The sequence below is a fragment of the Dicentrarchus labrax genome, unplaced genomic scaffold (assembly GCF_905237075.1).
Source record: "Dicentrarchus labrax unplaced genomic scaffold, dlabrax2021, whole genome shotgun sequence".
NCBI classification, from domain to species: domain Eukaryota; kingdom Metazoa; phylum Chordata; class Actinopteri; family Moronidae; genus Dicentrarchus; species Dicentrarchus labrax.
The window spans coordinates 19,714,419-19,731,335 of record NW_026136721.1 but is presented as its reverse complement, the minus strand read 5'-3'; the positions used below and the strand labels follow the sequence as shown (position 1 = coordinate 19,731,335).

The 16,917-nt window shown below is 41.2% G+C and overlaps 1 protein-coding gene across 1 annotated transcript in view; it reads right to left on the bottom strand.

Moving 5' to 3' along the window:
* The window catches only part of usp43a (ubiquitin specific peptidase 43a), a 106,148-nt gene that overhangs the window by 82,676 nt on the left and 6,555 nt on the right, over positions 1-16,917 (bottom strand). The window contains exon 2 of the mRNA XM_051384193.1: positions 13,790-13,948. Coding sequence (XP_051240153.1) covers positions 13,790-13,948 — 159 coding nt within the window. The remainder of the gene's footprint in view (positions 1-13,789; positions 13,949-16,917) is intronic.

The following is a 16,917-nucleotide window of genomic DNA, read 5'->3' as shown; positions in this document are numbered from 1 at the left end:
TAGAAGTGAGAATGTGTGTCATACACCTGAGAGTTTGTCAACACCGTAAGAGCACTGGAGATTTGTTCATTTCAGCTCACTTTCTAATTAAACAGCTTCTAATAGAAAATCCAACTGTGATAAAAGTCTATAATCTTTTTCTCAAATCAACAGTTCGAGGTGGCAGCACGGCGAGGTTGAATGAGTTCAACTAGAAGCGATGGAGTGAGAGAAGAAATACACAAAGAATATATCAGTAAAGACAAAAGAAATATGTGAATAGAGGAGGAAGATACAGATACAGTAAGAGAATTCAAAGGCCACAGTGTGACAAGAGGACATTAAGAAAAATATGTGCAACCAGTTGTAACCAGCAGTGATAGCCATAAGTCAATGCAAGAGGCTTTCACACTAATACTAATACTAATGGGGCAAAATATATAAGGTTTGGCCTGATGATGGCACCAAAGAAAGGTTTTTTTTGTTTGCCACATCTAAAGAGTTTATCCTCTGCACAGTGGGAATTTTCGCACATTTTGGCTCTTCTTGTCCAGGATCTACTCCACCAGCTTCAGCTGTACATCTTCAGGCTCAGATGTCTGATTTGTCAGCTTAAATATTTAAAACTGCAAGTAGTAATTACCACTGGAAAGTTGCTGGGTTTATAACTTGAAAATACAGTAACTTTATTATGGCTCGAACTAGATGCACTGAAGTCACAGTTCGGTTCATACCCCAGTCACGATTCGGTGCAGTGATCTCTTGTTGCTGAACTACTGATTGAGGATACAGACATAGTGTGACTGACTCACACGGCAATGTTCTAATGGCATACGGCCAAAAGTTTCCCAGTGGAACTTGCGCTTGTGAACTTTGGTTTTGCATTACATGCAAAATTTCTACATCCCATGTAGTCTGGATACAGCTACGTGCACCTCAGAATGACCCTCATACCATGACGGTTCAGCACAAATACCTTTACAGCGCTAGCTTGATCAATGCACAAGTACAGCTTACACGGATGAAGGCTGAGCCAAGTCTGACAGAGCTGAGCCTGAAAAGCTGAGTGTAACATGGCCGAAAATGTAAATTTCCCACAATTTTAATCATTTTGAAAAAAACAAAGATATTCAATTTACAACAACGTAAATTCTCACATTTGAAGAGCTGGTCATTGGACTACCAATTGATTAATCAATAAGTCATTTCAGCCCAAAAAATGGTCATTGTTTATTCTCAGTAAAAACTAATGAGCTTTTGCTGTCACATTGATCTTACAGTTTGAACAGAAAACTCTAGTGTCATGTTTTAATTTCCAGAAAGAGCAACGCAAAAACATAAAACAAGTGAAAGAGATGCACCAAACACCAAAGTGAGGCAGTCTCTGGCTGACTTAGAGGGCTATGCAGTCGTCCAGAGAAGGGGAGGAATGAAAGAAACGCTGTCCGTGCAGTAAAGCGGCTGACTCACCCTATTCTTTCAGCTCCAGACAGCAGCCGCTAATTCAGCCTATTCAAAGCTGGCTTATGGTAACAAGGCAGTCTGGGAGATAACGGTGGAAACCACAGGCATTTTTAACCCCCCCCCTTCACCTCTGATCCACTGCTTTCCTATGCACTCTTCCAGCCATCATAACCCCATCTCTCACTTTCCCTCTCCCAGAGTCTTTGTTTTGACAAAGCAATCACCCTGTACTCACTGATATTTATTTACTGTAATAGTAATGAAAACCAAAAGCAAATAGCTTCACTGTACCTTATACTGATCTCAGGCCTATCCCTATCTGAAGAGCACTGCATGTACCCACTCCATTTCATGCGGTGCAGAGTGCAACCAGACTCACCGCTCTCTGGTTGTTACTATGGAGATGCCAGCCAGGCCAAAACAAAGGCAGAGCAGAAACTAAGCAGCCTCAGACAAGAGCCCCTGGCAGAGCTCTGACAGCCAAATCTGGCTTGGCAGCAGAGCCTAGAGCCATCTCTCTCTCTTTCTGTTTCTCTCTGTGTCTCTCACTCTGTGTCTCTCATTTGCTCACTGAAAGTGTTTATTCACAAGCAAATATTGACTTAGAGACATAAATGAATTAACGTGACTAATCAAGATGAAAGGGAGAGAATATATTAGCTTCTAAAGAGGATGGGTCCTGTAGGGTGGGCGCACTCGCTTTGATAGAGGTTTTGAGAGGCCAGCGCCAGGAACAGGGAAATATCAGAACTGTCGATCTGTGCTTGGCATTCTGGGAAAGAGAGAGAAAGTAGAGAACTTTGAAACTGAAATGTGAGCACTCGTTTGACTAGTTTATGTCCTCATGAACTGTTACAGAAGAACACGTCCCAACTACAGACATTATTTACTAGTTTGTTGCTTGCTTTTCACTGTAGTTTAAACTATTTCACTTGTGCCCGTAAGACAAAAATTTAATTTGTTGTCTTAAAATTAAGGAATAAACTCCACTCACTCCCCGCTTGCACATCCCTGCTTCTCATCTGTTCCCGTAGCAGCTGGACTTCCTCTCCTCACCTATTGCTGTCACAGTCTCTCATGCGTGTAGAACAGTGTAGGTTGATGCGCTGCAGCACAGCACTTCCTATTGGTGCTAGGAGCGGCACTTGATGCGCACCATATGATGCGCCACAGTGGCAGCGTGTACAGTGTGCACTAACAATATGTTTATATATATATATATATATCCTGATATGATGAATGTAAGCAATTCCATATCAAATTATTGTTTTATTCAATGAACTTTGATCCACTCGTATGCATTACACAAAACCCCATATAATGACAAATTATCATTTTATCATGATACTGAAACTATAATATTCAAAGACACACACACACACACACAGACACACACACAGACACACACACACACTATAAAGGTCTAGTAGGTCCATCTGATGTGTTTTTTTTGTAATGACATTTGCCTTTCATGACACATTTGAGTAAGTAAGTAATAATGCTGCTTCACTGTTTAAAGGGCTTCTGGTTTGAGCTGGACAAGGTCCTTGTCTGTTTTTTTAAACCCTTTATCCTTCTGCACAATCTGCCATATCAGTATATTAACACTTAAGCCTCACTAAAACCATGGGGAAAACACACATAGCTACACCCACACAGAGTCAATCACAATCTAAAGCAACAACTGTAACAAGCTGATTAATCTAACACTCAGATCAAAATGTAAACAAAACAAAACCATGTCTTTTCCACCTACCAGCATTGGTTTACATTTTTCTTTTCATTGTTGACTGAATTTTATGACTAAATATGAAACTGAGCGAGATATAAATATTTTCTTTCAGGAAAGGCCACTGAGGACAATGATGAACAATGGTGAACAGATGACAAGAGGAACAGGTCGGACAGCATCGCAGTTACCATTCATGTTCCAGAGCAACAGGAAGACACAACCATATAAGGGAGAAAAGCTTGTAAAGGGTGTAGTGAGAGTTACTGAACAATGAACCTGCTGGGCAGAGTCTGTTTACTTGAGTAAAACCAACAAAAAGCATGTCCATAACTTCTTTCAGTTTCCACCAGCAGGAACAGTTCTCAACACTTATCATGATAATGAGTGTGAGAAATATTAAAGACATCCCTCTGAGGAGATAAGGCAGATTGGTGATTTTCCTCACTGCCTGTCAGACTTACTCCTAGGTGACAATGTAAGTGACTAATAGCCATCAGGTATCTTTATCTCCACATTAATTACTGCAAAAACCACAAATGAGATCTCATACCTGAATCCACAGAGCTAATTTTACACCTTTCATCCAATCTTCAGTAGCTTATCATAAAACCAACTGGGTAAATTCAACAGCTAACAGGGATTATGACAAAGCAGTGATGAATTTGGGCTGCTGTTCAGGAAAAAAGTGTGCAAAAGTGGGACAGGGTAAATTTTACTCATCACCATGTAGAGTGTTAAAAGTGTATTCAATAACTTACTTACGTCTTAAAAAGATGCTTAAATAGATTCCATTACAATACAATAAAAGATATGTCTGGTAATATTCTAGATCTTTCTTATTGTCAACAAATCTTATAAAAGAAAAACAACTATATGCTGTATCCAAAGCCTCATAAAACCTACTGTGGCTTATTCCTCTGCGCCACAGAGCTGCAGACAGTTACTAACCAAACAATAACCAAAAAATACAATATCACTAGCGTTATCCAACAGTTTACAATTTATTCTCAGTTTTCAGAGGACAGATAGCTAACATGTCTGTTTCTGTGAGTGAGAGGGATTTTCTCATTTTCCCTGGGCCCTTAAACCCTTGATATATTGAACCCTAAAACACCTTTAATCCACTGGGAGACCTAGGATTTACTTTGACCTCTTTAAATACAGTCCTAATAAAAATGATATAAAATTGTGGAATGTGAAAGTTATTACATTCAAGCAGGGCACTTTCTAAAAAGGCTGCTCATTTATGCTCAGAATGAGCTGAATTCTGCAGCATTTAGTAAGCATAAAGTCTAACTTCCATTAACTTCCCATAGTCCTCAATTCACCCTAATCTTCATTACAGGAACCTTAAAACTTTCCTCTCGGTCTGACTCTCGCTTTCATTCCCTCTCCTTCTCACTTGATATAGACAGAGGTTTATCTTTCAGATGTTCTTGAACTATTTAAAGGACATCCTTTGAAACATTAATGTATTTAATTAAATGTTTCCTTAGAAATGTCGTGAATATTTCATTCACGTAGTAGGATCCATTAAAACCTTTTACAGTGAATGTCCACCTGCAAGTTTGTGGCAGCCTTGCGTTACTGTACTTTGGTCAGCTACATGTGTGTGCGTGTGTATGTACTACACATAGCTAAATATGGAGAAATGGGAAAAAAAAGAACACATTCCTGACCTAAAAGATGATCATTTTTTAGTTACATGGGATGCTAAGAAAAGGGTAAGAAAGAGAGAACAAGCAAGGGCATATCTGCCTTCACTTGTCAAACATGCAAGAGAAGGTTTTAAAAGCTCATCCTAAAAACTCTTTCATCCGCTGTTACACATGAACACGCACCACGCACATAGAAAGGACACAGGAGTACGCGAAGGAAGTGCAGAGGACAGGAGGTGGTCAGTAGGATGTACCCGCTGCCATCTTCTGAGCATGAATCAATCGCTGGGCTAATGTTGCTGACTCTTATGGATCTCCTGTGTGTGTGTGTGTCTCTCTCTCTCTGTGCAAACGTTTTGCCCCCTGAGAAGACATATTTAATTTTTCATAACCTCCCGCAGCATGGCATTTCAGTCACGCCGCCCCACTGTAGGGCTGCTCCATAGCTGGGTGGGGGGTCGGTTCTCTACTTGCCTCTATGTTACTTCTGCACAGAAATGTCATGCAGGACATCCACTGCAGGGCTAAACAGGTCTATCTAGATTGTTAGCAGTTCGCATGACGGTCAATACCATTCTTACTAGAGATATTTTTCTCAGCTCTGTGGTGGTTTCAATTGATGTTACTTTAAAGCGTGTTTACAGGGTTACAGAACAGCAAGAATCATACTAGTTTTATGGATACGGAGGCTGGGATTCCACTGGCAGGATAGTCTGGCCACAACAACCCACCATTTTTCTGTGACTCGGTTTAGTCTGGCAAGGCAGTGGATTAATTAGCTTTAGATAGCTGTCATTTCAAGAGCGCAACGCAATAAATGATTGATAGTTCTTCCTTGACTGGATGAACATACCACTTGCCTGGGCTATCATTGCTCTTTGCTTCCAATTTTCTATCTGCAGAAACTGTCCACAAAGACTAGTTTCAGATGGATTTAAGAATTTTGCATAATCATGCTTAATTTTTCAATTCAACACTGTAATTTACACCTAATTGAATGAACTGATATCAACTTCACCAAACATCAAACTATGTTTACAGAACTTGGGGAGTACTACTGCATATGTGATTAAACTGGTATAAGGTTTTTTTGTGGCCCCAGAGGGAGAAATCTGATAAATTGCAGCAAATGATGTCACTTGAGTCCGTTTTGTCAGTTTGAGCTGAACATCTGAAGTGGAGTTAGTCAAGGCTATAAAAAACTCAAATCTCTGACCGTTTTGGCGAGGAAAAACATAGTGGAATTAAAAAAGACAATATTTCTGCATCAATTTTTTGTCCATCGAGCCTAACAATCTTACAGGAGTGCAAGGCTAAATCAGTACTCATTTAATAGTTGTCAACAATTTGACAAACAAACTTCTTTTAACTGGGTGGAATAGATTCTGTCTTGTGAGGTGTGTTTCCAGACTTACATCTTGTGCAAAAAGAGGAACTGCGCTGTTTTCTAAAGGCAGAAATTGTCAAGTTACAATAGTGGCTCCCTGATACTTCAGATAACACCCATTTGGAAGTGACACTGGTGTTCAAACAATACACAAACGCACACCCATCCACGTGTTCTTAGAAACACTAAAATACAGGCTTCTCTGGCTTTTTTGTCTCTTTGGGATCCGTCTCATCTTTGAACAACTTCACAGAAAATCCCAACCCTCCTTCCATTACTACTCTCAGAAATGAATATAATTATGTCCTCTGGCCTTTCTGTCTTGCTTCCTTTCTGGTTACTCAGCTTTGTTCTCATATTGTGTTGTAGCCAATGCTTCTCAAAAAGCCAACCCTCTTTCTCTGTTACTCTTTTACCTTTGTCCCTTTCTTTTAATGTGCTTCAATTCTTTTTTTTAAAGAGGTTAGACAAGTGGCAAAGAGGAATTTGTACACCTAAATCAAGGTTATTGCAGGGGCGTCTCAATTTCCAAGTTTCCAAGCAAGCAGGAGCTTTTATACAAGGACCAATGTATAGGCAGTGTGTAGATGGCATCAATTCAGAGGTGAGACAAAGGAATACCAAAGAGCTGTCAGAGCAGTGCAACTTCATTCACAGGGCAAACAAAAATGCACAGTCAACAACTTTGTTTCATCTCAATACACAAAGCAGCACAAACCCCAGCGAAGAATCCACATTTCATCTCCGCAAAAGTCTAACAGAGTTGCAGGAGAGGAGGAGTGACAGGGGATGAGAAGGCCTACTCAGTCATTCACCCTTCACTAGCTGATAGATCGAGACATTACGTCAGGAAAGAGGCTTAAAAAAGACACTTGAACAGGCTAAGTGAATTATGGATGAAGCCATGAAAAAGAGAGGGCAGAAATATATGATGAGAAATATTTCAAAAAGCAGGTTCCCATCAAAAGTTTCTTTTCCCTCCTCCTGTGTAAATCCTATTAGAGGGGTAGGATAGCACAGGGGGATTAGATGACCCCACGCCCTCTGTCCAGACTGTTTTACACTGATAAAACAGTATAGAAACCTTCAAAATCACTCCAGAAATTGACATTATACGTCTTACATGTGCAAGTCATGCACAGTCATAAGCACTGAAAGGAGCATCAGTGTAGTGAAGCCCCCTTCAATATAGTCAGAAGTCATCACAGCAACATCATGCTTTAAGATTTCTATTCCAACATCAAACATTTTCATCCATTTCTGCAACCGTAACCCTATTTGAAAAACATAAAAAAGAGAGAAAACTCCATGATGTTTCTTTCAAGAAACCTTGCTATTCTTCTCTGTGAAGAATTCGTGGCATCTCAGAAATGTCACTTGTAGTCAAAATCGGGCTTGTGGCTGAATGTGGGCTGGTGGCCGTGGCAGGGGGTTATGCTGCTTTGATGTAACATATAAAATTGCCGGCAGGAGGAGGGAAGAGAGCTGAGCATTGAAGAGTGTGCAACTGGACGGCGACTGAAGGCTTCACAACAGATGCATCGGTAACAACAGCAGGTGAGCCGCCTGTGGACGAGGCTTATGGTTAATGATGCAGCCTTTTAAAACGATCGAAAACAACGTGCTACCAAATGACATGGAACCAGCTGATGTGTTCACTGTTGTTCACTCTTGCTTTACCTGGTCTGCGCTGGTAAAATAAACACTGTATCTGCGCCAGACAGAGTCTGTCTCTGTGTTTCCCTGCAGAGCATGTGCAACAGTCCTAAGACCCTGGTACCTATGGTACTCACGATTCTTAAGACAAACGAGAATCGCCATGTTTTCAAAACGTTGGCATCGACTTGGTACCAAAGTAACGGTACTTGTTACACCCTATTTGTAGGCATATGCTGCGCTGTCAGGTCTGGGAGAATTGCATCTTCGGTACCTAAGGTGCTGTAGAAATTCCGTCAGGTTTTCAAAACGTTGGTATCGACTTGGTACTGAAGTAGTTCTCATGACATCCCCGGTCTGCAGACAGTTATGAGCTAAGCTAACAAGCTAAGGAGTTTGCTAACTAATCTTTTCCAACTACAGTAACTTTTTGTGGACGAATATGGTGTGAAACGCCAGGCACGATTAAACAGATCAGTTCAGAGAAAAGATAGAGAAGCTATTGTGAGTGACTAGCACTGGCCAGGTTGGGCCAGCTAGCAAGTTAATGCCAGCTACAGGAGTTCCACAACTAGCCCTGCGAGTAGACCCCCACACCACCGAGCCTCGGCCCCACTTGTTTTGCGTGGACAAACAAATCACTCAAGTCACTGTTACTGGTGTGACTGCCACTTTATACCAAACAGCACACTCGGGTTGATTTCGTACATTCATTCATTCATGGTGCATTCATGTGGAACAGTAAACATTACCAATAACCTACAGACATCACACAAGTTGTTCAAGGAGGCATGTTGTGATTGGTCATGACATGAATGACACAATTCTCAAAAGACAAAAATGATGTGCAGTCTGATCCTGGAGTCAGTTGGTCTGTTGGTAATCAGTCAAATACTAATATGACTGATAATTTTGTCAGCAGTTGCTATCTCTGAAATAAAGTTTGGATGAGTTGAGTTCCAAGCTGTTTTTAAAATCTGATAAAATACTTGGAAAATGCGTAAAATATTAAAAACTGGTTCTTGACTCTCTCTCAAATTCTTTGGAGGGAAAATAAGTTATTTAATTACTTATTAAACCTAAAATATTTATGGAACATTTGCACTTGTATACTGTCATTCTGCAGCAATGAGTTACTTCAAGCAGTCATATCGTTATTTTATCTGCTTCATGTTGTGCCAAACAAATTCATATTTCTATACTCACCATAAAGGGCAACCTGTCAGCAATCTTTTCTTAATTATTTCATAGTTTTTGTTAGAAGAAGCAGGGTCACATACAGTTTTAAACTTTTTTCCACACAAAACACAGTGATGTTTTTGACTGAAACCAAGGAGGTGGATGTGGTATCAAAGCATTAATGCCCTGATGACTGACACAGAAATGGCAAACCCCAGATCAAGGGCCCCTAAGCCTCTCCCTGTAACCCTACCTGTCAACTGATTCATCTCGTTCATCGACATTTGATCTCCATCCCCCCTAGAGAACCTGAGCCAAAATCACATCGGGAGCTATCAAACCCACTTTTTCTGTCCGTCGATAAGAGGGCTTGTTCGCTTTACCGCATCCACTGACCCGATTTCAAAGTCTATGCAGTTGGCTCCAGGGCCACAGGATTTTACTCTCCCTCCCTCTCTCCTAAGTCAACCCTCCTGGGGCAGAAAGGCCAACCACTATCGACATTTAAAATGGAATAATGCATACATAATGCTTTGGCACTGGTGTTGCACTGGCAAACCTTGTGTCCCACTACTGTCCATAGGGTAAGATGGATGAGTTTTTAAATGGGCTCTCTCTAAATCCCACTCATGGAGGGCCTGAGGCAAAACTGTGCTGCAGGTGCTCACTCAGTGAACACAGAGAATGATGCCTCTCTGTGATAGCACAAAGCTTGACTTTATTGGTTTGAGCCATTTTTCTCAGCACACAAATCAGGACAGTTTAGCCAATTTTCCACATATTTAGTGAACTGCTGAGGCCAAAGGGGAGAATGTAATGTACCAGTTCTGAGTGTGATTCTGACCTTTAATATCATTTAATCTGCTGTGGCTCATAGGCAGTGGCAGCTATGCTCTGAACTGCAACACTGGATCAAGAAAACGCCTCTTGCTTTGGCAACATCGACGTGAGCCAATGGAAACGACATTAATATGATATTTTCAACGCTTTCTAAACAAAAACACAATGTTTTTCTTTTTTATCTAAGTAACTATTGTCACACTTGTTTGTCTATCACGAACAGTGAGAAAAGAATGCTGATTATTGTGCACAAAGCTGTGACTTTGCTGTGGTCTCAAGTTAGCCGGTAAGGAATGCTGCTGATGTGGTTCCAGTGAGGCGAGAAGGAAACCAAGCAAGTTCAGCGAGGTCCTATTGGAGGGAGGATTAACATTACTGAGCTGCCTTCGTGTGTGTTCAGTCTTGTGTTACGTAATGTTACATGGGTGAAGCTGCAGAACTGGTCACACCGCTTGTATAGCAGGTGTGCTCCACAAACAACTTTGTTGTGCTGGACCCTTTAACATTATAACAACACTATAACAAACACGTTTTTTAGTCATTATTAGGTTGTACTTGACAGCATTATATTCTATCTAATGTTTTGTCCACCTCATGATAGCCTGTGTGAAGGGACCCTCAAAGACTAGCTGTTTCTTTGAGTCTAATGTGAATCCAACTAAATCCAATTCTCTAAACCACTAGCCTGTTCATGCTCATGGGGGACTGGTCAACGGATATTCACATTTACGCTGACACTCGCATTGGGACAATTAGGAAACAGCAGCACATACACAGACAGACATCCCAACTCAATAAATAAAGTCACACCCTAAAATACCTCAGTGGGGTAAAGACGCACATCTGTTTTCACCAGAAAACAACAGCATGAGTAAGCAAAATATGTTTTTTTTGTTTTCCTGACAATCATGTAAAGCCAACCTATAATAACCCATTATATGTACTGGTTTTAAGAGGAGGGAATAATAAGGACAAAAAAACAACATCAGGAGGCTGTCAACAATGTGACAAAGAGGCAGGTAATGCATAAAAATGGAGGTCATAAGACATTATCAGACTGAGAACTGAAGAAGTGACGTCTAGAAAGTACTTAAGATTTCCTCGCATGTAAAAAGGCAGCCTAGGAAACCCTTTAACATCATAAAACTCCACTCCTTCATACACAAAAGTTGGTTAAGTCAACACAAAAATACAGGACTTTGCATAAGAAACAATCTGAAGTCTATGGGTGGGTCCGGAGAAGGGTGAGGATGAACTGCAGGGCAAGGTGCTATTCACTAAATGTCTGTGAAATTGACAGGGACAATGTTGACGCTGTTCAGTTTCTGTCAGCTCAGCATGACCTGTATCATCCTAGATGCCTGTTTCCCAGGCTCCAGTGACAGACCAAGCAATCAAAGTCACTTTACTGCCTCCCTCTCCCTTAACTGCTCACCTCAGTCACCACTCCATCTTATTGTCTTTCCTTCAATTATCATCTGACTTGTAGAGTTCAGTAGATTATACCCACATCATATGCACATCTGCTGTACATTGTACATTACCAATGGGATGCTCTTACGAGTTTACCACAGATATATCAGGCTATGCTGGGAGATGAATGTCAGTCAATGTTAGGGATTTTTTGTTCCTGTTTGTGCGTGGTTTGTGTATTAGAAATAGATGCTACCTGATTGCAGCCCTACTGCATGTACGACTGCAATGGTGTAAATGTGCACCATTGGTATGTACGTCCATGATTTCATCAAGCTGTTTCTGAAAACGTTTCGTACATGAGGTCACCATAGAGGAGTATGTAATCCAGAGTTCCATGGTTTTCACATTACATCAGCAATAGTATGAGCAGGCTGTGCTACATGAATGAAATCAATTTACGGTAAGGCGGAAGAGCATTTCATTTTAGAAAATCAGACATGTTCCCTCCTGGTGAGAAAAAGCCAGTGATTTTCTTTCTTTCTTTCTGCCTCATAGCAGCAGCGGAGGAAAGCCGGCTTTATGATACCACGATTCACTGGCAGCCTAATAAGAGCGACAGCCCTAAGCTGTTTATGTGGCATAAAGGCTGCCTCTATTAGCACTGCTGTCAGAGAGGGGGAGCTGGCCATTGGGTTTCAGCGCGGCGACAGTTCAGCTCATAACGGTATACATTCACAAACAGGACTGGAGGTCGTCAGTTGGCAGCGCAGCAAGGCCCAGAGTGGAGGCAGCGCTGCCGCCACACTCCAGGCCGACTGGGAGAAACAGGATGATATTTAGCAAATGTAATTAAACACAAGGGGTTTGTCACAGAGGGTGTTGATCCCAGCAGGTCTTTTTATCCAGTACTTAATGTCTTATTACGCGCACACACACGCATGAAATCACACATTCAATTACATACATACATACTGTACGTAAGTTTGATGGTCATAGACTAATTGAAAGGTCCAAGAAATCCAATGCTTGGCAAGCGTCAGACTCTAGTCATGATAAAAAGACTCAGTCATAATGTGTCTGCCCTTCATTCCCTCTCACTGCATCACATCCAGTCCTGGCTCCTCTCCAAGCGCAAGTTTGAAAGGTGAATGTCCCATATCAGAGACAGAGAGACAGAGAGAGAGACAGTGAACGGATGTCTGCCACTTCAACAGCGTCTCCTTTTACATCTCACAGGAAAAGAGTCACTCCAAACAAAGGTTCATTTCAGACCAGCAAAGCTCAATGGGTTTAAACTAAACTGCAGGTGGAAGAAGCACAACGGCATTCAGAGCACTGCAACATCGACTCTTTACAAAACCAGCTCCACGGGGGAACACACAACTGTATCCTAAACAGATTCACAGCTTTGATTAAACAATGGTCTCACAAATGCTACGTGTAACATGATTATGCACCGTAAGCTGGATCAGACTCTGCTTTCTACAAAAACTAATGTCAAAAGGTTTTCATGCAATACGAATGTGGCAGACGGAGACTGACGAGGAGCAGGAGATTTCTGTTTTTTTTTGCTACCTCTGAAATCATGTGTTAAGTAAAGATTGAATATTGAATATATATTCCTCAAGGTTTCTTCCCATGTTCTTATTGGCTAGAGCTGATCCTACAACTCATCTTCAAAGAAAATAAAACATGCTTGAGGACTGGGGTGTCTGGGGCGGCTCAAGGATTCAGTCAAACTGCGTCTGTGACCTCCTGCTCACATTTAATGAGAAGCAGGAATGACAGTCAGCGCTGACTTACCTCCAACATGATGGGGTGAAGGTGGCCTCTGTTCTCGCAAACTTGTATGCCACAGAAAAATCTTTGCTTTTGTTAAGTTGGCTATTAGCAAGCAAGAATCAAGCTCTTTTTACCTGCCGAAATTAAGCTGAAAACGCTTTAACAAAGAGCGAGTTACAATGGCTATCTTGAAGCCAACACCTTCAGATGGTTTAGTATTTGTTTAGTACTTGTTGACTGTTAAGTGGGCTATTACTATGGTATATGCTAGATATCTGCTGCTTATGACTCCACTATTAAGAATAACGCAATAAACGTATCAATGTTGATATGAAAAACTAGAATTTATTCACCTACTTGTACATTAATTAAAGTTTGTCATGTTGTCAAGAAAATTAGCTCAGAATGCTTTGAGCAAAATGTCTGTGCATGAATTTGCTTTTAGCAGCGAGGTGCTACAAAACACAGAACTGTGTGTGTTGTGTGTGTTTGTGTGTGTGGGTGTGAGACAGCGAGAGATAGACAGAAAGAGGAAAGGATACATGTGAGAGGACTCAAGCAAGCAGTACCTGCATTTTAAGTTATCCTTGAGCTTAATCACTGATCACATTCAGCCTTTTTAAGCCACGTCAAGGCCACAGCTGTAACAAAGACTGTTGCAGAGCCTGTGGCTGCTGGTCAATTGTGTGGACTCACCTTGGCGTTGGCTTTGGTCTTGCTGCTGCTGCTGTTGCTGTTGTTGTTTGGGCTGGAATTAGCATCTTCATGAACTCTGTCCAAAAGCCAGAGGAGGAACTCGAGGGCATCATGCTGAGAGTTTCCCCGAAACTGAGATCCGTACTTGGCCACTATGCTCTGAGGAGAGGAGACACATCATAATTAATCTGTCACTTCGGGTGATTTCAAAAGTCATTAAATACTGACATCCTTCCTGACAAAATGAGGCCATGATGATCACATGGAACACAGGAAATCATAATTGGTAAGTTAGAGTTTGTTCACTTAATGCAGACTAATCTAAGAACATCTGTCAGACAGTATTTGGCTATGATAAGATCATGTAATGAAGTCATCTACAATTCTCTTTGGACATTGCTCTCTGGGAAAACAGGAACTTTTTATGATGATTTGAAAAGTGTTCACTGAAAAGGGTGAAGAGGCAGAGGGCACTTAATCACTGTGGACAGAAAGTCAGGCTATTAAAAAAAATTAAATATAATCGCAATGTTTACTGTATTCTCAGACAGGGCTGCACAAACAGTATTTTCTTAGCTAATCAATTTATCATTTAGCCTTTAAATGTCAAACAATAAAGAAATAACTTTTATAAACAGCCAAAGGTGACATCGTTTATTTGACCAGTCCAAAACCCAAATATATTCAAATTACTATTACATATGTAAAACCAGCAAATGTTTGGCATATTTGCTTCCTTTTCTGTTAACCGACAATCAATAGATGAATCACCTAATGATATTGAAAGCTGATGACTGGGGGCAATTTGTCAGTTCTAAAATGTACTGTTAGGCCCTGCCCCTCTTATTTATATTATATTACTTAATTAATTGCACCACTGAGGTCAGAACATTTCTATTTTCCAAAGATATTTTCACTAAAATATCCAGGACAGCATCCTGAAACATCAAAATAAAGCAGATAACTTCACCAATATCGAGCAAACTGACACCCAGTTCAAATGAATGCTCTTACATTGCATTGGAAGCAAGTGGAATTACTTCATCCTATTTTAAGACTGTGGTCGTTTAAACAATGTCCTCAGACTGCAGCATAAGAGCATCAGTAAAACAAAGTCAGACACTCAAGTATTCCATTTGTTGTAGTTCTCCAAACGCATTCATACACTGCACACCAAAGGATGACTCATACAGAGGATATCCAAAACCTGACAGGCGTTATTAGAAAAGAAAAACAGCCAAACTGTCTAATTCAATTATGAGGAAGGAGTTATGAGTGTAGTTGTCAGACAGAGAAAATGGCCCCAAATCTAACGACATGCATTAACACTATACCGGGTAGCTACTTCAATGTCTCTCCGTCGCTCTGTGTGTGACTGACAGGCTCCAGGCTCTGCTCCACACCTCATTAAAAATCACCACATCATACCTGCAGTATCCCAGTATCTAAATATAAACACCCCCCACCACCACCTGACAGAGAAAGCCCGCTAATGAGCTTCATCACTATGAGGAAGCACTGACAGGGGATGGAGGGATGAGGGACAGATGGAGAGAGGGAGCAGTGGAGTAAAGGGAGTGGAGAGAGGGATGCTTGCGGAGTTTCAACAGACCTAACAAAAAAGACGGCACTGTTGTGGCTGTCCCAGAGATGAAAAGTGAGAAAACAGAGGCAGTTCAGTTTCTCAAAGCTACCAACAAAATATGAGGGGCGAAGAGAAAGAAGGACAGTTTCCAAGGTTACAAAGAGTCTGTGCTGAGAAACCCGATGACATCGAGACGTTACGACTTCATTAAGTTGAGGGGATGGCTTCTCCACTGGCCTCATCTCTTCTGCTTTCTCCCACTGTTTGCGTGTGTGTGTGTGTGTGTGTGTGTGTGGGCTCCTGTCTTTGATATCTGTTGATACAGTGTTGTCTCTCAGAGCGTCTCTGGTGAAATGTGCCACTCAGCCTCAAAGGCACTTAAAAAGATTTGCCAATGTTGTATTCCCCAGCATCAAGTCTTATTTAATTGAATTCTTGTAAAGGGAGAAATGAAAGGAAGAAAAAATTACAATGTGATGGTGAGGCAAGTGTGGACAGACAAAGAAAAAAGCAGTGCGGGTTAGTCAAAATGTCGAGTTTCTCTGCAAACACTAGTAGTGTACAAAGCTGACCTGAGCACAGCTCTGGTGGGACTTTAAGTGTTTGTCGTGCAAACACTTCAGAGCCAGTCAAGGAGAGGATAAAGGTGGGAGGAAGGGTCAACTTGAGGGAGCACAGAGCTTTTTGTAAGGAACTATTGATCAGTCTAGACAAATGATCTGATTCTCAACCCACACCTGATTGGGTCTGACCCGATGTGGTGGATTCCAAGCAACATTTCTCTTAATTCTCTCTATCTTGAAGCGAGCTTCATTTCATTTATTGACTTTATTCGTCAGTTTTTCCATTAAATCAGAGCATGTGGAACAAAGCTTCGTAGCCTTTTTTCCATAATTTAGGGCTATTTACTTGTTTCCATTTTGGAAAACGTGAGTGAGAAAATTCAAGATTAGTGTTAATACCTAACTCCCACTTGTAATGATTAAAGTGAACCTCCCCTCCGCCAAAAGGACAAATTATGTTAGGAAGATATGGTTATACAGAATTTGGGCTTTAATTGGGTGTGCTTTCAGGTCATATTAAAACAGAAATCCAATGCCCAATCCAAAGTTTAATCCTGAGCACAGGAGCACACGGTTCGACCAATGGGGCAAAGCAATCACCCTTTATCTGATGTTCTTTCTCAATAAAGAGAACAAAACAAAATAATCAATGACTACCAGCTTTTCTACAAACAAAGACAGCAACAAAGAAGAAAAAAAGCATAAAAGAAAGATAAGAGAATAACAAAAGACAGCCATAAACCTGTGCAGTCTCACACAGCGGGGGTCGTGACCTCCCATTGGTCAACAGAGGCAGGGCTGCACACCCCCAGCTTCCACACCCAGACGTCTGTTTTAGTGTCCTGTCTTAGCTACCTTTGCTTCACCTCACACCATTACCCTTCATGCCCTTCCCTACATCCATCCTCCCTTCTCTGTAAACAATGACGGATCAGAGTGCTGGCAGGCCAGGAATTTACTATAAACATACATCAAGCAAA